General features: G+C 42.5%; 1 protein-coding gene across 5 annotated transcripts in view; it reads right to left on the bottom strand.

The window, feature by feature from the left end:
- Window positions 1–1,974: 1,974 nt before the first annotated feature.
- Window positions 1,975–21,633, bottom strand: part of COMMD1 (copper metabolism domain containing 1) — an 88,281-nt gene continuing 68,622 nt past the window's right edge. Inside the window, exon 3 of one of the 5 annotated variants that reach the window (XM_082306339.1) lies at window positions 1,975–2,134. In XM_082306339.1, coding sequence (XP_082162465.1) covers window positions 2,027–2,134 — 108 coding nt within the window. In that variant the 3' untranslated portion in view covers window positions 1,975–2,026. Of the gene's footprint in view, window positions 2,135–10,786; window positions 11,224–17,139; window positions 17,155–19,692; window positions 20,093–21,633 lie in introns of those variants that run through there. The other 4 variants (XM_082306340.1, XM_082306343.1, XM_082306344.1 and 1 more) reach the window with 4 other exon arrangements.

The raw sequence follows: 21,633 nt of genomic DNA on the forward strand, positions 1-21,633 counted from the left end.
CTCTAAAACACAGAAAAAACATTTTAATGAACTTTGATGAAAAAGCAAGTGGAAAGATCAGAGAATGGGCAATCACTCAGCATTTCACACCCATTCTGGCAGCTGGTTACCTGGGGACTGGCGTGAGGATCAGCTAGTCGTTACAGTCCAGTTCCACTCTGACGAGTATCAGCTGGAGGCAGATGGGGAGAGCTGTGGGCTCGGCAGTCCCTGCACGAGACGGAGGGGAGAACCAGGTGGCTGTAGGAGATGAGGTAGCAGTGGGACAGGCACGGGAAAGGAAATGTTAATTCCCAGTGTGGTGATACAAATTGCCTCGGGTGATGCTTTCCCTCCTGACCAGGCAGATGGGAAAAGGTGCCCTTCTCTTGCTCTGAAAAGAGAGTTTGCTTCCAAATACAATCTGGCAGCTCCACAAGCAATAAATTCACAAGGGGAAGCAATGAGGAGTACTTTAGTTATGGCACAAGAACATTTTATGTTGTCATCTCTACCTTGGTACAAGCCCTCAATATAATTTTAGCTCAGGAGGAGGTGGCTCATGAAGCTAAAATAAAATGGAAAGAAACAATGTAGCCTCCAACCAAACGTGTGTGCATGCCTTCCCGAGAAGTAACAAAGCAAAACAGCGAGCCCGTGTCATCTCCAGCTGGTCCATCACCATTTTATGGACTACCAGGCAGCTCTCCAGTAGTATCACGTAGTATCCAGTAGTATCATGCTCCATACAAGCATTAGCCTGCTCAGAACAGCCCCTCCAAGTCCTCCTGCACTGATAAGCCAGTAAGCGTGGTTATACATCCTGCTGCGACAAAGCCGACAAGGTTGCACCCCTGAACACAAACATCTGAAACTGAAAACATTTCTGCTCAGTCCTCTTCAGCCGGAAGGGTAGCGGTTGCTCTGCAGTTTGGCACTATGGCAGACAGATGTGGGTGCCTGCGACAGCCAAGAGCCACAGCAACCTGGGCAGTTCGGATCATGGTGCCCTGTACACACCTTATCTGCCTCTGAAAATTTTCTTCACACAACTATTTTATTGATAGGGCTTTAACCTGCCAGGTTGCCAAAGGCGTTTTCCCTTTACCTGAATTCCAAGCTGAACATGCACATACTAGAAACCCTGGGTTTAACTTGGAGCTTTCTGAGGTCAAGACAAACATCATGACAAACAGGACTAAGAGCAGCCAAGTTCGACTGTGCCCTGACAAAACATCATTCTCTCAAACACACTGTGCAGCTCGGTGCCAGGGCTGCACCACTACAGCTTGAGAGCTGGAAGGCCTTTGGGGAAGCAGGTCAGAAGCGGCTTTGAAGGCTCGCCAGCAGATTGCTCAACACATGCAGGAGGACTGCTCCTTTTGGGAAACCAGCATCACCTCCCACCACCCAAGAGATGCTCCCCTGATTGTCCCCTGGCTTCCCACAGAGTTGGGTAGGGTAGGGCCACCTCACGCCTTGGGAACCATTTAATCCTCAGCAGCATACAGGCTCACAATTACAGAAATGTACGTTTGCATCTCTGCTCCCTGAACTCACTGCACTTCATCTACTCTCCTGGGCTTTAAGCTCGAAGCAGGCAGAGTTCATGCGGGTGGATTTGTCCTACATAGCCCATGGTTTGGAAGGATAAATGTGAGTCCTCCCTAGTCTGCCTGTTCCTTCTGCTCACTTCTCCCCTGCCACAACTGGCCAATTTACCTTTGCTGTTCATCCAGCCCAGTATTTACAGCATCTGGAAGACTTAAAAATTGATTGAGGGGAAAAAAGAGAAAAGCTACACTAAACTCGAAGCCCTGATTATGCACAGCTTTATGTGAACAATGCCACCACTGCCTTGAAGAACAGGCCTGGAGGATGGGTTGGAGAAAGCTTCACAATGTAACTTAGCCGATGCTTGGTTGTGAATGTGCTGTACAGTTATAGCTGGGATTTAACAATCATTACCTATTTTACGTGCAGAAACAGGAATTATGACAAAGTACTGAGGGTCATTTGTTTTCTGAGTTGCAATCTCTTTATTTGGTTAAGTGGTCTGAGTCAACAAAGTCATACTCTCCTCTATCTCCGAGAGTTTCTTCAGCATCTGGCTCACCTTGGCTTCATCAAACTCCAGACAGAGAAACTCCGATTCCTAAAAAACAAAATTGCAAGAACAATAGTTGAGAAAGATAATGGTTTTTCAGGCTTACAATGGAGGCAGGATAGCGAGTTCTAGTTTCCTGACAATTTGCGTCCCGTGTCTCCTTTTTTCCTGGTACCACTTAAATAACCTCAATAGACCCAGAGGTTGGCTATACACCTACCGAGCAAGAGCAGTGCGCGCTGGCAGGCCAGCCAGCAGCTGCCAAGGAGGACACAGGAAAGCTGAGCTCTGCCCGCCTTTCAATGTAGGCATCAGTTTGGGTCTCTCCTTAGCTGCAGACTTTAGCAAAACTTGTAGAAATTTATTTACATCTGAGACTTCCACTTTTCTTTCCAATCTGGTGATCCCCGAAGCATTGCTGCAGATGCTGGGAACTACAAAGTGGTTGGAGCCACCGCACAAAGCTCGTCACATAGGAAAAACAGATTTTATACAGGGGAAAACAAGAATCCAAAACACAGTCTTGTACAGGACATTCCAGTCTGGAAATTCAGGAGAGTTTTATATTCTCTTACACATGGGCTCTAGTGTCAATATAAACTTAGAAGCAAGTTAAGAAGCGGCACTGATTTGCTCTGGAAAGTCCTGTCACATCTTAAAAAATAGTTACTCTCTGACAAGATGGATATTGGGATATAGTAAAAGGATCTTGTCAAAGGCCAAGAAAATAAAGAATATATCTAAATAAATAAAGAATATATATATGTGTGTGTGTACACATATAAAAAAAGTTCAAATGATACGGAACTCATTAATAAACACCAATGTGAAAAGGCCTCCTGAGATCTCCAGTCCATTAGCCTTACCTACTGGTATGTCTATAGTTGCAAAGTATTTCCTATGGTGAGTCTGGCAGAAGAAACGTTTGAGATTGCCAGGAGTGCGACTGTGTACTAGAAGTCATTCCAGGTGAAGCACCATCCATGACAGAGAAACAAATTGAAAATACTTGAAGAGGGAAGTGCAGACAGTATGGAGGGAGGTTGCCTTATGAGACACTGGAATAGTTTTAGCAATCAGAGTCACTGTATATCCACTGAATTTCTATATGTAACACAGACCCTGTGGTGCTTACAAAAGCAGAAGGGCATCTCCAGGTCTCATCTGTTTTCCACGAGATTAAAATTTCTATCATTATTTCAAAATATGTTTTTTCCATACAATTAGCATCTAACCAAAACACTGCAACTTCATTGTTTACATTTATGGAATCAATAGTTAATACACAAGGATAAGATCATCGGACAAATTAAACTCATCAACTTCTACTAACCACATTTTAGGACTGTTACAAGTGTTTTCCCCCAGGCATCTGGAACAGTTTTACCTTTTACCCTCTCTCATTCTCCCAAGGATTCATGGATCATTTCATTTTTTGGAAGAACCAAACCAGCAAGTGAGATACGAAGCAAAATGTTCACAGAAGAACCAAGGGGATCATTTTGTTTGCAATTATCACAAAGGCACTGCCAGAAGAATGCTAACGGGAAAGAAATGAGGTGCCAGAAGTCAGTGATCAGGAAGCCGAGCATGTGGAAGCGCATGGAAAAGTTGTGCCAGGGCTTCTGCCCAGACATCAGTCATACAGGGAACTACCACAGTTCAAGGCAGAAATTAAAACAGTGATTTAAACCTTAAAACTTGAAACTTTCTGAGAAAGAAGACCTTGTAAAATGAGAGTGGCATGCACTTTAAACTTTTTTTTGTCTTCAAATATCACTGTCTCTCCCCTAATGCTGGTACTTAGATGCAATTATGCTCATAAACGGCATCCTCTTGGAAACTATTACTGTAGGCTGTGTTTTGTTTTGTTTAAAATTAATTGTTCATCTTTATAATATTACTTAGTACATTCCAAAACATCACAAAAGTAGCATTAAACATTCGGGATCAATAACACCACAGATATGAAATCTAGGACTTGGAAGAAAGGGCTCTCTCGCACTGTTTTTCTTGTCCTTGACAATGGTTATTGACACCTTGTATGGAAAATACCTTTGTATAAAATATCTCTGCAAGCATAATTACAGAAAAGCATAATTACAGCTGGTCACTGTGCAGAAAGAAAATGTTTGGTGAGGATTTTGACAGCTTAACTCCATTTGGCAGTGGGCTTTCTTGTATTTTCCTGTCTGATTAGGAGTGCACTGAAAAAAAGCTAGGTTGGATCTGCCTGAAGATGTGTTTGCAGGAGATTGCATGAGAAAGCCTGAACAGAACCCTGAAATATCTCTCTATACATTCCTTGATTAGGAAGCACTGGGAAAGTCAAATCTCAAGCAATCCGTTATTTAAACCCTGAAGCTTTGTGAAGCATTGTGCTGAAACCAGATCACAGACCTTGCTGCAGTAAACCATTCTCCACTGAAAGGAGCAGAAATGGGCAGCGTCAGCCCAACCAGTGCAACTGCTGCAAATTGGGACTGCAAAGCCAATGCCTCTTCAGCTCCACCAGCTAAATCCCCCCCAGTTTTAGCATCCTTGTTTTCCCAGACCTGACCAGAAAAAAGTTTTGAGCTCTCTTTCACAGAAAAGCTACTGCAGAAGCAGAAGCTTTTCTCACCAACCTAAAATCATCCCAATATCTGTAACACATTGTAAGTCTTGTTTCACAGACAATGTCTGAAAACAGCTCTTCTCTCCATAACCTGAACTCTTTCCTCAACATGTGTGCCATGGCCACAGCCTGATTTCTGTCTTGATCTTTTCCCTAAAACGCGGTGCCACGCTACGCAGCCCTGGGTCATAGTCCTCAACAGGACAAACTCCAAGGCCAAACTCCTGTTGACATCTGTGGCTTTCCAGCCACAACTGTGCACCTCAAGTCATGGGAGCCCATCAACAGACTTCCCCAGGCCAGGGTCTGCCCATGAAGCCTTGAAAATCTGCATAAGCTGATTTTACAGCTTAACCACATAGTGAGTGTGAGCCAACAGAAGACCGAATGTCCCAGCTCTGGTGGAGATGTTTTTGCACGAGCCTAAGGCATAAGGAGGCTTTTTTTTTCCTTCTTCAGGTTTTGTCAGTTAAAAGGAATGTAAATGGAGCAAAAGGACACTCTTTGATTATACTAAGACTCTGCATGCCACTTTATACAAGTGTAAGTGTACTCATAAAGCATGTTTTTATCTCTAAAACAGCTAAAACTTTCCTATGTGGATTGGACGGTATTTAAATAGTTATCACACTCTCATGTGGACCAACATAAAACATGATTGAGAGGGCTGTAAATCAGGCTGCTCAGAATTAGGCTTTAGTTTTATTTAATGCTTCGTTGGTTTATATTCTCCACAAAGTTCCAAATAAGGAGAAAAAACAAAGAAAAAAGAAGATGGAGCTGTGAAATTAAAACTTCCCGTCGCTCCCCTAAGGTGTCCTCCAGGAGCAGGATAAATTTGGTATCTCTGCTCCTTCTCAGCAAGAAACAAGGCATCACTTTTAATACTTGCTATTGTTATAGAAATTTTCAGCCCACTTGGATCTCTTGTAGTTAAGCAAACCCAAAATGGAATGAGTCGTTCATTAAAAATAAACCCAGAAGCTAACAAACTAGAACATCAGCAGGCTACCAAACACTTCTTATCTGAAGCCACCAAACACACAATGACAGCACCACGAGCCCCTTCACGGGATGGGGACCGGCTGTGGTGAATACTTCATACCCAAAGCATGAGTAGCAGTGCCTTGAAGCCCTGAAGCACGGCACACTTGCCTACCAGACCGAAATCTGGACTTCAGCTGAGCCCTTCATGGCGATGGATGCAGCCTTTGGAAAAAGGCGTGTGTATGCGCGACAAGCAGGGTCATTAGAGCATGTCTGTGTGCAATGGAAACGGCACGTGCATCCCCACCTTCAGGCTGGAAAGCCAAGCTCGATGGTCTCAGAAAGGTGTGGGAATGGACCTCCACGTCCTGCGACTGTCTTGGTTTTCTCCCCACATGCTTTCCCACCCCTCCTCCCACTTCCCTCCTGAGCCTGGGCTATAAAAAGGAGCTGCAAAACAAACATCCAAGAAACACAAACTCCCCCCAGCCATGAATTAGGTCTTCTAGGTTTTTTTCTCTTTCAGGAACAAGAGAGAGCTGCAAAAATATTTATATGAGAGACTAAGAGAAGCACAACTTTCTTTATCTCAGTAACTACACTTAAAAAAACATGTATTTTTAGAAAACCAATCCTTACACATTCAAAACTTAAAAAAAATACACCTGTTCTCTATTGCATCAGTTTGACCAGCTACTTAAAATGGTTCCCAGCATTTCTGATACATCTAGTATTTTTAAGCTTTGGCCATTATATTGGAAAAACAAAAAAAACCCCCTCTGAATTCATGTATCATTTTATTCATATTCATTTCCACTTTATTCGGAGACCTCCTACAACACTCAGCATTCAGGGAACTTGGTCACTGCCAGGACTGCAATGTAAGTTGGCGGTAAATTTGCTTTGGATCACGAAGTGTCTTGACTAAGGCTCATTCCGCAGGCCGGGGCGGTGGCTTGGGGCATCTCCTGATGCAGAAGTGAGGAACTCAGCTTTGTTCGCAAACAGTGGTCGTGAGGCAGCGCTGGTACGGATGCAGTCAGTGGGGTACCATGCCTCACGCTCGCTGGCCCAAGGACAATGAAGGTTGCTACATGCAGATATTTGCCTACCCAGGTGGAAACACCTCAAACAAAGCTTTGAGAGAGGTAAGGAGAAACCCCTGCCAAGGGGTAAGAAACAAAAATTGCTCAGCAACTACACAAGACGCCAAGGTGTTGATGACAGCCTTAACAACCCACAACCCAGGTGGGCTCAAGGGACCAGGGGCTTCCTTCCATTAGGTCAGAGGAGTGCTGTCAAACAGAGAGCTGGCCGGCTACCAGGAGAGCAGGTCTCCATGGTTCAGTGGAGGTGTCACGTGCAAGGGGAGAGGGAGCCAACCCCACCTCACATAGGTAGCGCTCTACGGCGTTCGAGAAACTGAGACAGAGAGAAATGCAGGGTTTGTCTGGTTGGATACTATTTCATATAAAAGCAGTTGCACTTTAAAACCCTACGCAAAGAGAATACAGGTGATGCTGTGTGCCTATCCTCACCTCCATGGATTTCAGACATGGCCAGAGCGAGCACAGGGTCCATGTCCCGTGGGAACAAGCCCACTCATAGCTGCTTGATCTGGGGTCCCAGAGGCCGCTGGGCTACAGGTGCTACTGCCAAGAGGGGCCCACAGGAAGAGAACTGCTTCAGATCACGTGGAAGTGGAAGAGGAGAGATGCCACAAACTGGGACCCACAGACCTTGTCCTGAGTGACTGGGAGGGAAGAAGAAACCTCAAGGACACCCCATGATGGGCAGCCACCAGCCAATGTGCCAGTCCCATGCATAAAAGCCTTCTCCACTTAATGTGGTGCTGGTAAGATCATTAATGGCTCTTTGCAAAGGAATTGTCCAATTTTGAATTACCATGAAAGCAAACTCTTTAGACAGCGAAAAAGCATCAGGTTCTGATGCCTGTGTGTGAACACAGCCAGCCAGCCAGCCAGGTACAGACATGGACTTCTGTACTCACGCAGCTGCTTCCTAGAGCAATGGGAGTATCATGGGGTTTTAGGTCTTATCCTTTTGGTACAGGCAACGCCATCATTTTCTCTGCAGAGGTTGGGCTTCAATGTAATTTCATTGCTCTGGAAGATATTTTATTCTCCTGGCTTAGGTTTTGCATTAGATTAGGATGTTTTAAAGATTTAGCTGCCCCTTGCATAAGTACAAACCAAATCTGTATTGTCACCAGAAACCCAACTTGCCTTCCAACATCCTGGTACCTTTCATTGTGATTAAGAACCCACATGAATTTTCAGCTTTCCCAATTTCTTTGGTCAACAAAGACATTAAGTGGGTTTGGAAAGGACTAGCCAATAAAACAGTTTTACACCTGCAGTTTGCATTTGCTTGCTAGCAAGGAAACCTCGTTATCCTTATTAACAGCTTTTGATACTGCAGTAAGCAAAGTGCTTTACTTAGGGAGGGTTTTTTCTTAATTAAAAGAATTGCGGAAGCCAGAATTTCAATAAAAGTTATTAACAAAAGTAGTAGAGTTCAGAAGTGTTGCCTTTTCTTTGGGCCAAAGCCCAACCATTCAGTGATATGTGATTAAAATAAAAAGTAACTTGTTTCTCCACTTCTCAATGGGATGTGTGAAAGGGTGAATCAAAGAAATTTCTAGTATAACATTTTGTATAGAAATGAATTTTGCTGCTTTTTAATGACTTCTGAGTTCCTCATGGCTAAGCAATACATAACAAATTCTTCACTACTCCATGTCACTTTTCCTTCCAGATCACTGAATATTCTGCAGCCAAGCAAGTCTCCTACCTCCTCTGTGAACCAGGAAAAATACCATGTATGTTTTACGTAAATAATTAAGTGCCATCACTGGAAAATAAAGACTCCAGAATCATGACCGTCAAACCTCTCAGCATTTCATGTTAGCTTGGGTAGTGAAAACAGCAAGGAATACCTCCAAAACGAAATCATATTCTACCGTAATATGCTGGGAGACAACCACGTATAGTTTTCCACCTGAACAGCTGCCCCGGTCTCCTCTGCAGAAGAGGTGGTAGGCCAGGAGTCTGCAGATTGCATCTGGCTCACGTGCCACAAGTCAACCCACGCTGATCTGCGATAGGATGCGTGTGGCAGCTCGGCAGGAGCTTGGGAAGGGATAAGGAGGCACCCTCCAGCCCCGCACGGTTTCGCTGCACCTCAGTGGATGCTGCCGACTTCCCAGCAAGTGAGCCCAGTTGTGGACACCCTCCTGCTGCAAAACCAAGTGCCAGGCATCTTGCTCAGACAGGCTTATTCTTTGTAGCAGGAAAAAGTACTGAAATATATGGAAGGACAACATGCCTTTGGAGGATTTCGGGCATACTTATACGTCTGAATAGCATATATCTTATATTCAGAAGAAATGCAAGGATATATAAAGCCACATACATTACAAGACAGCCAATCATTTTCTTTCAAACAGATTTATCTCTGTAAATGTGTATCTAAAAACCACCTTTCACTTTTATTCTAAGCGCACTAAGGAAATTCTGGGCTTGGCTTACATCAAAGCAGCAGGGCTAGGGTTAAATCAGCGATGTATTAACACCAGATGAATGATGAATTGTAAGATAAGTATCTTACAATTCACAATACAAGCAAATTAGGTTGCAAACAGAAAAGCCTGTGGGGTGTAAATAAAAATCCTGGAGAAAGCTGCTCAGTTTGGTGTGGTACAAGGAGCTAGTCACTAAGACATCACGCAAGCCTGAACTTACAGTCAGCTTGCATCACACGGGAATGAGCACTACTGCAAACATGCATGGGAATTCAAAGCACACTCATCTTCTCCAGCAACACCCACAAGCAGAAACAAATGTCACTTTGTTTCCAAGGCATTAATTAAACAGAAAAGACAAAATACTGATTTCGGAGTAAATCTATAGCTTACCAACTGTTGTTTTTTTTTTTTTTAATTTTTGCAAGCAAGTATTAAGACATTGCTTATCTGGAGTAAAAGGGAACATATGCATGGGCTTAGATATAACCTGCTTCAGCAGCATGAGTTAGGATTACCAGAAAATCTTCTGGTTTACCTGAAAATGTCAACTCTCCCACTTCCTCCAAATTTGCTAATGACATTTAAATACTATTTTAGTAAAACACCTGCAGAGACTACCCTGTAAGTAATATCCCAAGCCACAACTATAATAGTATTTCAATAGGAAAATCAATAATGACCGACTACCTTATCAGCTCCCATTTTATACCTTACTACCCTTACAGAGAGGTGCTGACGCTCCCCCTGGGTGTGCTTTCCTCCTCGCTGGCTCAGCACCAGAGCAGGTTTTGCCTGTGCCGGTCTGGTCCAGCTTCCCCTTCTCACAACCAGGAACTGCACGTTCTCAGTTATCCCTTTTTTATTTCTTAATCACGAAAAGATTATCATTGTAGTTGAAAAGAAAGTGTCTGGAAATAGTCAGTGAGGAAACCTAGAGAACTGGCAGAGGGGGTAGCGCACACCTGACAGTAATAACTGTACCTTAACTTTACAAATAAAAAACCATACAAACCAGTCAAAGTCCTTTAGACCTTTTTTAAGCAGTGCTCCATCAGGGTCACTTGGCTAGTTTTTAAGTCGATAGACTTAAAGTACAAGGTGGCTTTGGTCATTCCTCGACACGCCAGCACCACTGGGAGCAGGGGGAGAGGAGGTGGCTCCAAAGCAGTGACAGCGAGCTGCCTGCGGAGCCCACTGGCTCCAGTGTTGAACTGGCAAGTAGCCCCAGTCACGCCAGTGCCCCGGCCAATGCCGGAAGCTGTTGACAGCACGCTCCATGTTAGAGTTATTTCTCTAACACGGACAGAAACAATAAGATACTACCTTCAGGGTTTAGCTGGACCTGCTTAGAGGCTTGCATGATAAAGAAATGCAAATCTTAATTAAAAAAAAAAAAAAAATCCCAAACACCCTCCCCTATCCCAAAAAAGACAAGAAATAAAAAAAAAATCCCAACCTAACCCAAAATTCAAACTGGAAATTAGACGCTTTTTAAAATGGTGCAAGGATGCACGTTCCTTGGAAAAGGCACATCTTCAAGTCATTTTTGCAATTATGCCGCCCAGCTCTAGCGTAGAAGCCTGCCTTCATTGTAGACTACTCTTACTTACTCATTAGTGTGGGAATTTGCTATTGTACTGCCTGATGGCGGAAAATAAATAAACCCTGATAAAAAAACCCTGATAAACTCACCTCAGCTTTATTATTACTATTACTTGCTTCCAAACCTTTCTACGGAGGACCTCTCCTTGACACCTGCTGCACGCAATTCAAATGTGCCTCACCCCGGTATCGCTGGCAGGCCCTGAAGGGCTGCCTGGTAAGAGGTATTGGGTTCTGTTCTGCTACATGTCAAAACACACAACAAGCTACACTTGATCTTCTCGCAGACCATCAGGGTGGAAGCTCCGCCCAGCACAGAGCACTTCCTTAGTGCTCCAGGTTTGCTTCTCCAAGGAACAGTTGCTCGTGCCATTCCTAGCAGGACTGGGGGGAGAGGGAGACAGAAATGACCTGTGTAATTAATGCTAAAAAAAAATAATAAAAGATAATGCATAAGTTACCATGACATTGTTCTCGAAATTAGGAAAAGATGACCCAAAAAGAAGAAAAATATTGCATTTGAGCTAATTTTTTACTTCTTCAAGAATCAGGGCAATACCACATTGAACTGGGTGATTCACACTAAGTGAAAATACTTCACATCAGATGTTTATGAGAGCAATTAATTTTTGCTGCTTAGACTCTCAGATTAGGAACACCTGATAAGTGGTGAAAAGAGAAAAAAAACCAACAAAACCTGAGCTGCCACAAACCAATGCAGGGCGATAAAAGTACGAGATGCTGCATCAAATCTCCTATCACATTGCATCAATCGTGATCCCACTGCAAACTTCAGAAGTTATTTTGAGATTCATTAATATTCTGCAAGATACACTGGGGCATAAGATAATGACAGCAAAGTCTAGATAATTCCAGAAAAATTGGAATGGATGGCAATCCATTGATTTCATATGACCACATTTCTGACAATACTAAATTAATTATTTTTAATTCAATTCAATTGCAACAAACCTATAATCATGGCCTTCGAAAACCCTAAAGTAAAGTGCAATTCATTTCCATAATACTGTATAAAATAAAGCACAAATATTTGTAACTGAAAGTGCCTTCTAATTCTTCTACATTATTTTGGTATTACATGAACCAAGAATCTTTTAAGTGAATTATTATTACATCCACGTGGGGGAAAAAAGTTAACCCGCTTGCAGATTTTTTAATACTTTTAATGTAACATGAAGCCTGTAATATCACAGATTAAATAGATAAAGGATTGTAGAAACTGGAATAATTCCAGGAGCGTAAGACTAGGTCTCTGACACTGCACGGCGAATGTAATGTCATTGCTTTTACGGTATCAACCTACTGAAAATAGTCCATCTAGTATGTTATACCTTATAGGAAAGATGAATATTTGTGGCTGCAGAGATGCACACGCTTTAACCTGCTGGTCTTTGTGTCTTTTGGAAGCACAGGTTTCTTTTCAGAAAGTGTTACAAGAAAAAAAAAACCCAAACCATATTTTCATCAGTGTAACTAATTAGAAGGAAGCGTACACTGAAGTTCTTATACATTTCACATCATAAAGAATTAATAAGAAAAAAGACAACATAATACTTTTATGCAAGCTTTACATAATTTCTGTATGGCTATGCTGTTTTCAAACTGCTGATATGAACCTGCATTGGTTTCTGTAAGCCTTCCAACTTCCTCTCTTTGATTTAAAAAAAAAATCACTTTGATTTGTATGCATTTCCTTTTTTGAGCTGTTGTAACCTTATGTATTCCTCATATCCCACCCAGAGAGCAGCATCCTACCCTGTGTGCTCTCTCTACACAAACTCTGTATTACGGGGGTTACTTATCCACGCTTCCACTTAAAAATATTCTACCACGATGCATAAATACAGAGGTTGACAATGAACATTTGGTTCATTGGTGGACATCTAACATGGGTAATTACCCTGCGTTTGTGATTAGTGATCTCCTATTTCTTTTCATTATTGAAAGAGTGCTCAGTCATAAGCGTTGTGTTCCAGATGCTGCGAGGACACTGCTCATTCATTATTGATGCCAATTAGCCCAAACCCTCAGTTGTTTCAGAGAAAACACCACTAATGTCTTTCCTACGAGGGCAAAACACATTCAAATACCCCGAATGCTGAGCTACTTCATATGGCAACTTGCTGTGGCCGGGAAAGAAAGGTTATAAAAGCCACAGTTCTGCTGCTACCAACGCAATTCAGAAAAAAAGACCTGGTTATGTTGACAAAATGCAAATTTCATTCTGATTTACCGATGACTCTTTGCAAGATTATACCTGTAACTTTTTATGTGGGCTTATCGGATTGATTGCCACTTGCTAAGCTTACTTACCTGGTTCCTCCAACACCCTTTTACAACGTCTTCAGGTAGTTGAGACTCAAGTTACCCCATAAAATGCCTTTCCAAATCTGCTGTGGTCATCAGCCACCATGAGAGGTTAATAGAATGGAAAACCCTTTATGGCTTTCCCTCGCTGAAGAGCGGTGTATGTTTAAATGTATATAACATACATAGTATTTTGGCCTCCTGTCTGTTCACAGTTCAAGTCACTAATTATAAAACTGTGAATTTGATAGGGAATTCCCAATGATTTCTCCAACCCCACAGTCAACCAGCTTCATAAATGTGGAGTGACTGAAATGCGTTAATACTAATTGTTTAAAAATGGCCTGGTTTGTCGTCCTGAGTCCCACATGCCAACATTGAGCACCAATGCTAAGGTTGCAAAGTCAATCATCCCCATGAAGCTGCATCGGCTTCATTTCAGCATTTGGTAAACAGGCAAAGAGATGCAGAACCCAAAATCCCTCTGGTGTAGCCACAGTTTGAGATATCTACCCCATTTTTCAGAAACCTGCAGTGTTTTTAATAGTGCTCCGTACCTTTTCAACACAGCTCTAACTACCTGTGGCTGTAAGCATATGGCTCTTTGCAGAGTTACCCGCATCTGCCGCAGACACCCAGAAAATGGGGAACATCTCGTTGGGAAATGGCTCTGAAGTGCTCAGCTGCAGCCAGCTTCACCAAGCCTCACGCCAGGGTTCTCTGGACTGAAATAAGCCCGGAGGTCACACTTGACTGTCTTACACATGAGGTTGTCTCTTACCTTCTGGAAATGCCCTGCGTCCTGCCCTTGGATAGCCTGTTCATCAGCCTGAACCCAGAGCCAGGTACCTACAGCAGTGCCCAGAGCATCCAGAGGCTACATTTCCACTCTGGAACATGCTCAATTCAGGCAAAATCCTCTAGGAATTGAGCCACTGGACAAAATCTCTATCAAGGACGCACAGATAAGATTTTTCAGAAGCTCCTGCCTTGTTTAAGGCAGGTTTTTTTTTTTCATAAGGGCACCAAGAAGCACGTCCCTGACCTTGCTGTAAGCCTTGAGCTTACTATTTCCATGCTTTTTTCCCCAAAAAAACGTTACAGCATTTCCTATATGAAAAGATATTTAAGGAGAAACCCCCAGAACATTTTTCCCTCTTAGTCTTTATCTTGGAGATGGACAAACTAGTTTGGGGAAGGATTCAGCCTGGCAAGGGAAATACTGACCGTGTAAGTTGGTCAAAGCTGAAGGCCACCAAATACAGGGGTGAGTAATCCTAACTAAAGGCACTGCCATTGCTGTTGCCTTCTTTAGATGGGAGTGGAGTTATGGCAAGAGAACCAAAAGTGTTATGTTCTAACTCCTGGTGTGGAAATGAAAAGTGAGGCATCTCTGTATCTCAACTGATTTTAAAAAATTAATGCAAAAATAACCTCCCCTAACTCCTCTCTGCCCCTACGGACACTATTTTGACACAAAGCACATCGAGACTGTTTTCAGTTGAACCCCAGCATCTCTGAAAGCACGGCTGAGCTCAAGAGTTCTTTCAAACTCTAAAACAACAAGCATGGGATGTTTAATCTTTACCAGGGGCATTTTTCTCCTGCTGCTTGACTGGCTTGAAGTAAACAGGTGTAACAGCATGTGAAATAAATCATTTCACCTGCTTAGTCTGCTGATACTTTCTTGGTGATGCTAGTATGCCACTCTGGTTGCGTCTTGAGCCCAGCTGTTATGTAGAAGAAGGTGTAAACAAGCAGAGAGTTAAAATCACCAACTAAGAAATGCATTTGCTTCATTTGCACAAACTTTGTTTCCATTAGGCAAGCTTAAAAGACCTCTGTGCAGGTGGGTTGCAGAGATTTATATCACTTCGTGTGTGTATTAGGGAGAAAGCCCTGCTCCTCCCCTGTCCAACAGGCAGGGCCGTTTCCTCCTTACAACAAGAAGAAAGAGGCAATACAAGTCTAGAGAGTTGAGACTCTTCAAGGTCAAGGCTTACTAAGGGAAAATTTAGGGAGAATTTATTTAGGTGCTTGTGGTCAATTTTTGGAAATCATAGAATCATAGAATGCTTTGGGATGGAAGGGACCTTTAAAGGCCATCTAGTGCAACCCCCCTGCAATGGGGGGTCCAACTAGATCAGGTTGCTCAGAGCCCCATCCAGCCTGGCCTTGAATGTTTTCAGGGATGGGGCATCTACCACCTCTCTGGGCAACCCGTTCCAGTGTTTCACCACCCTCATTGTAAAAATTTTCTTCCTTATATCTAGGCTGAATCTACCCTCATAGACTGGTTATCGCTGGTCTAACCCCCATTTGGGAGATGGTACATAAAACCTTTTTGCGGAATTACATTAACTATGTAACAAACACGGTTGCCAGTCCCCAGTCACCCTAAAAGTGTAAATTAGACTGAAAGTTTCACATTATTTTTGCTCCTTTAGAAGAAAGCTTTTGGGGATCTTATGCAATTCCAGTGTCTGTCATAGGATGCAATCTTAGGGAAACAGAGGCTGAAATATTACATTTAACATTTGTATTTATCTTTCTCCATGTGAATGCCCTAGTGCAAGCCTACGGATATCTGGCAGGGCTTAAGAGGTTTTAAAGGGAAAAAAAAATGCAGCGATACCTTCAAGTTTCACCAAACTGTACAGACAAGTATATAAAGACAGCATTAAAAAAAATAAAAAATTACCTTTGTATCACTGTGAGATTTGAATCAACACATATATTTAAAAACTAAAGGAAATATGCTATATTTCTGGCAGGACATCATCTTACTTCTCATCTTACTTCTTAATCACATTTTTCTCCAGCTCATCTCAGCTCCCCCACTGCTTCCCCAGTCCTTCCACTGCCGGTGCTCACAAGGGCACCAGAGACTAGAAACTTCCATCATCATTTATTCGAGCTCTGCTGTGTCAGCTCTTAACTAACACAGAGTCTCTCAGTGGAACCACTGCAAGGTGATGTACTTTCCTCTGAAAGTCCCCTGCAGGGGACCTTAAAGGGTGAATGTCCTTCCTCCCTTATGATTGTTGCTTTCCTGTGCTGATCTGCATTTTGCTATTTCTATCTTGTTTGACAGCTGTACTTGTTTCCTTGCGCCACATTTTGTTTGGTTGGTGTTTTTAAGCCCGCTCACAGCGCTAAAATATCAGTCTACAGCTTTCTCTCTACATGTTTAATCTCCAAATACCTAGGCTAGTTTCTGTTTTTCAGTCTTGTAGCACTTAATTACAGTATGAAATTAATCTAAGAAAAAGAGAGCCCTTACTGGAAGGACCTTCTGTTTTACCCTAGATTCAGCTTCTCTAGCGAGAACATTAATCAGACCTAGAATTCATATTTACATTTTAACTTCCCTATTATCTAACATGGGACTCATTCAGCTTTGCAAAAAAATTAAAATCAAGCATCATTCAGCATCATAAGAAAAACCCTTTTCAGAATCAAGTTTCAACTTCTTTGTGATATTATTTACCATCTTCTTAAATGTATCAGAAAGTACCATGTTATAACATCAAACCCTCCGTGCCAGGGGGGCATGTTTTTGTTACAGGGTATGGCCAAGACTGGAGTTTGCAGACTGTGCATTTAGTTAACTCTTAATTACATAAGGAAATCTCTGTGCTTTTAACTTAACTGTTTATTTAATCAAATCAGTGTCAACCATGTTCCTCTCAGTTACCGCAATATTTACTGGCAGGAAAACAGGAATGAGCTGTGGGGTTAAGAATTATTTTTATACCAACTACATACACACAGTTTAAGTAATCTGCATTTAAAAATAATCTCACAGTCAAAGAATACAGCCAAAACCTGAGCAGAGAATACCTGACCTTTAGGAGGCTGCGTGACTTGGGATCCTGGCATATTCTGGCTGAGAGAACTATCAGCTTGCAGGCTTAATAACTTGGTTAGCATCCCCCAAAATGGATCTCTTTTGCTCCCTCGCAGCTCTTCAGTGTTTCAGTTTATCTGTTACATAAAGGATTCGAGTGCCCATTAATGCCCTGCCTAAAAGTATTAGACCAAATATAAAAGCTGAGTGGAAATTAATACCCTAGGACAGTTCAAGTGGCTATATTTTCCATGACAGCAGGCAATCCTGGCTCCTGTTGATGGCAATGGCTAGAAGGTCTTTGCTTTTTGATGCCAATCTGTCTTCAGTGAAGACAATACCTGGTTTGGTCAAAGAAGAGACCAAAGATTAAAATTACTCGGAATCAGCATTTTGGAATAAGTGTTTAAAACCTTCTTTTCTGCTCCTTTCTTAACCATGCATACTTGCCCTGTGGTCTAAAAGGCAGACAGATTGCCTGAAACAGAGGAGCAGATGAGGGAGGGGAGTACAGGGCACGTTGCTGAAATACTTCAACATGAGGAGCTGAACAAAAAGCACATTGGTCTTTGGTTGTTGCAAGTTTTGCAAGTGGTTAGTAAAGGCCATGCAAATCCTTTGCTGGTTTGCCTCTCTGAACAGTGACAGGCAATGCCCTCAAAAAGTCCCGTATTCAAAACGTCCCTATATTCTTGCACCTAAGCTCTTAGATCAGCACGACCCAGCTACAGCAAATACGTTTGTGCCCACAAAATGGAATTTTTCATAAAGTAATTTTTCAAGGGCATCTGTTTATGCACATCTATCCCGGCTGTGTTTATAGCATCACAGCGATGCCAGGCATCCATTTGCTCCAGGGTATTTTAGCACCTAGAGGAGGAAGAGCACAAAGCCTGGCAAAACAGACCCTCACAGGCACACGCACCACCAGCAGCATCCCCATCTCGTTATGAAAACATCAACCCTCTGTCCTTGGCACGCTGGTGCATCATGCAAATCCTGAATTACACATGAATATGCCTCTAAGGAGAGTGAAAAGGTACTCTCATTTGGGCAGAAGGGCTCATCTAAAAATATTAACACAGTGTACCAAAGGCTTGAAAATATGCCTGCAGTTCAGCACGCGTTCAGCTGGGTCTTCCTTCTTAAAATATTTAACAAGACAAAGTGGTCAGGCCAAACAGGCTTTTTTTTTGCTGTTTTTATGGCATTTATCTCTACCCTTTCCGATGATCTGAAAATAGAATTTATGGGGACAAAAGAGACTATTCAGAGTTACGTTGCCACTGCAAACACATATTCTCAGCGGGACCAAAATAACTATACTTGTTTCTTTTTAGTAATTTGAATGTATGAACTTAGAAGGGGAAAAAAAACAAATTGGCAAAAAATTGGTTTATTTCATTTTTTATATTTTCTTATTTCTTTTAGAATGCAAACTGCTGTCTTTCAATTCGCCTTGAGGAACCTCCCATGGAAAGGAGGGCAGCCACGTATTTGCAGTCCAGCCTGTTTTACAGCCCCTCCAACACTGCTGCCATTGCTGTTCCAAAGCCTTGGGATGGACATCGCACTTGGATTTATCAGCAAAACAGCAGCTCTTGTTGAGTGTGGTGCAAAGCCCACTAAAGATAGCGGGAATCTCTGAACTGACTTCAGTGACCTTTGGATCAAATGCACTAAAATACCAGTGTTACGTGCCAGCAGGGACACACCAGAGGAATATAGCTCTCTGCTGAAAAAAATGGAGAAGCTACAGATTTGCATTTTTCTTTGCCTTTTTTTTTTTTTAAAACACAGAATGTGTCCTTGCTAACATTTGCTATGTGATACATAACTCCTTTTTTTTTTTCCTAGCCTCTTTCCCTGTGTAAGAGGAAAAGCAAAGGCTCACAATGAAAGCTGAAGCTGTAGGTGCAATCCTGCAAAGAGATTAGCGTGGGAGGACACTTATGCCTGTGCAGAATCCCACTGAAGTCAAGGGGCCATAGGCTCTGCCCACACAGCTCTCTTTGCCTCAGCTAATATTACAACTTTGTTTTATTCAAGCTGCAAGTTCTAAATTAATCCTAGAAATGAATACAGGCAATAGAATACGAATTCTGCGTTACAGTCAATGCACCTCCCCTGGATTCATCTGTTTAAAAGTCTAATCAGGACAGATCAGGACAACAGTTCCCAACGTGATCCCAAAAACAGCCTTGCCACGAAGATTGTTTTAACGCACAGCACTTCATAGTCTTCTTGACAGGCATCATGGTGAACCATATCTTTTTTTAGAAAGAGAAAAAATTCAAAGAAAAGTTATCTAATTTTGGTTGACCTCTCGTTCTCAATTCAAGGGCAAGTGGTACTGAAGTAGAAATTATTTCCATAACTGAATTGCAGAGCAGTCATTTAACAATTAATAAGTGATCTGCTTGGCATATGAAAACTGAATATGAAAATAAGCATGTGAGAATTGGAAATACCTCTGCACAAAGAAAGGCTGCAGCCCCTCCACATCAGATATTTAATTGGTTATCTCTTTCTTTTTCTCCCAATGAACAAGGGGAGGAGAGGGCGATGAAATATAAAAGAACTTAACCACTTCTCCAGAGGAAAATGGAGATGATGTGAATGGCTCATTTAGCTTTCTGTGTCTTTGAAGCAGAGGAGAAGTCTCTCTTTTTTCTCTCCACAACGGCAACCTTTCCTTTTGCATCCACAGTTTGGACATCAGCATTGAGCAGAACAGACGCATTTGTCATTGGTAGTAAATCTGTAACGCTGCAGCCTTGTTCTCCTGCATCAAATCCTGTAAGATTTGTGACCGGTTCCCCTTGGCAGATGTAAGGTCATCGCTCTTTCTGTAGGACTGCGAGGAATAGGACATGTTTCACCTCCTTCCCATTCCTGCAATCAGACTGAACATGTCCTCCTGGGAGACCAACCTAAGCACCGAGGACCTTGCCTGGTAGACCTCCTGCTGGCCTGGCACATCATGGCCATGAGGGCGCAGCGACACCACCTTGTGTCTTCTCACTTCAGCTCTTGAGTGGAGGGACAAGAACCAAGTCACAATTTGTAGCAGCTCTTGGATAAAAGAAAAATGAATTGTGCTGTCTTTTAAGGTAGGGAGAAGAGCAATATTACAAAACCCAAAGCTTCCCCTTCCTTAAGGAAGCAGGGAACAGGAGGAAGATGTGCAATACTGAATGCTGTTGCCTGGTTTTAGACAGCTGACCTAAAGTGGAAGTATAATAAAGTTTGTAAGTGGGCCTGTGTCCTTAAATGTACCTGTTTCTTCTCCTTTCAAACATCAAAGCACTACACCTTTTTAATCCTTGCAAGCCTAGGGGTTTGTACCAATGGCTTATCTTTCTGCTACACTCTTGACCAACAGACACTAACAAAGCCAGGGCTAGCTGTGCACCATAGTAACAAAAATACTTGTTTCCGGTTTAAATATCTTGCTTTTCAATTTCCCTGCTTACTGTCCTACCACAGGGCTGGGAGGTAGTAGAGATTGTACAGAAAGATTTGGACTATATTAGGGGCTAGGGGGGACAAAAAGAGGTCTACATATAAAATAAAAAATGGTGATGAGAACAGGGAACGTCTGTCTTCCCTCCTTGCCCACAGGATTTTCACATCTCATAACCCTGGTAATGCCTATTATATCTTCCTATGTCTATTGCATCTTTCTTCAAGGTTAGGAGACAAGAGCTAGCACAGATTTTGCAGGAGCAGTAAGTAATTAAATTTTCAGGTTTATTTCCTCCCGTTCCTTAAGCTTGCTTTCATTTGCACCGCTGCTGAATGCCAAACAGGGATGTTCACTGATCATCCAACACTTGCACCCCTGGCTCTCCCTTCCTTCCCAAGCCTTTACAGCTCACGTGGAGCTCAGAGAAGTTTACAAAATCCAGATGACTCCTTCTCCGAACCATCATTCTGCCTCCCCTCCGGAGATTTAAAAAAACTCATCTTGGCTATATTAATTAGCAAAGCTGGGTTCAATTCATGTCAGCTGTTGTTTGTACCTACCACAAAACAGTAGTGATTAATTTCTCAGAGCCTGCCAAACTGCAGGAAGAGCTCAGGACGATGCATTGGCGGCGCTGCAGACGAAGAGAGAGGTGCATTGGCAGGGCTGCATGGTGACGCCGGCACGAGCTTGCCTGCATTATGCTTGATGTGAAGCCAAAAGCAGCGTTTCATTTTCAGGAGGACTAAATTCGCTCATAAATTGAAAACCAAGTTTGATAAATAGCTAAGAAGTTGTAAGAAAAATGGACACGGTGGTATGCTGGGCTTATCGCATTCATTCTGCTCCACTGCAGGCTCGGTAACGTACCACTGGACATTATAAAATGTGCCTTAATTTCCTGGGATAAAAGTATTATCCTGAGATAAAGTATGCTGGGAAGCAGCTTTACATTTGGAATGGCCTTTCTCCCCACAAGCCCAATCAACAGTTTTGGAAACAAATTGTAGACACATAAAGGAAATTTTACTGCAGTGGTATTTTCCAAAATATCAGCCTGGGTTATAAAAAGGGTGTTCATGGTATAGAGCTCCTAAAATAACTAGGGAGTGAAGATGGCATTTTTGGACTCCTTCGATTGATTCTC

Source organism: Platalea leucorodia, assembly GCF_965183815.1.
Source record: "Platalea leucorodia genome assembly, chromosome: 3".
In the NCBI taxonomy this organism is placed as follows: Eukaryota; Metazoa; Chordata; class Aves; order Pelecaniformes; family Threskiornithidae; genus Platalea; species Platalea leucorodia.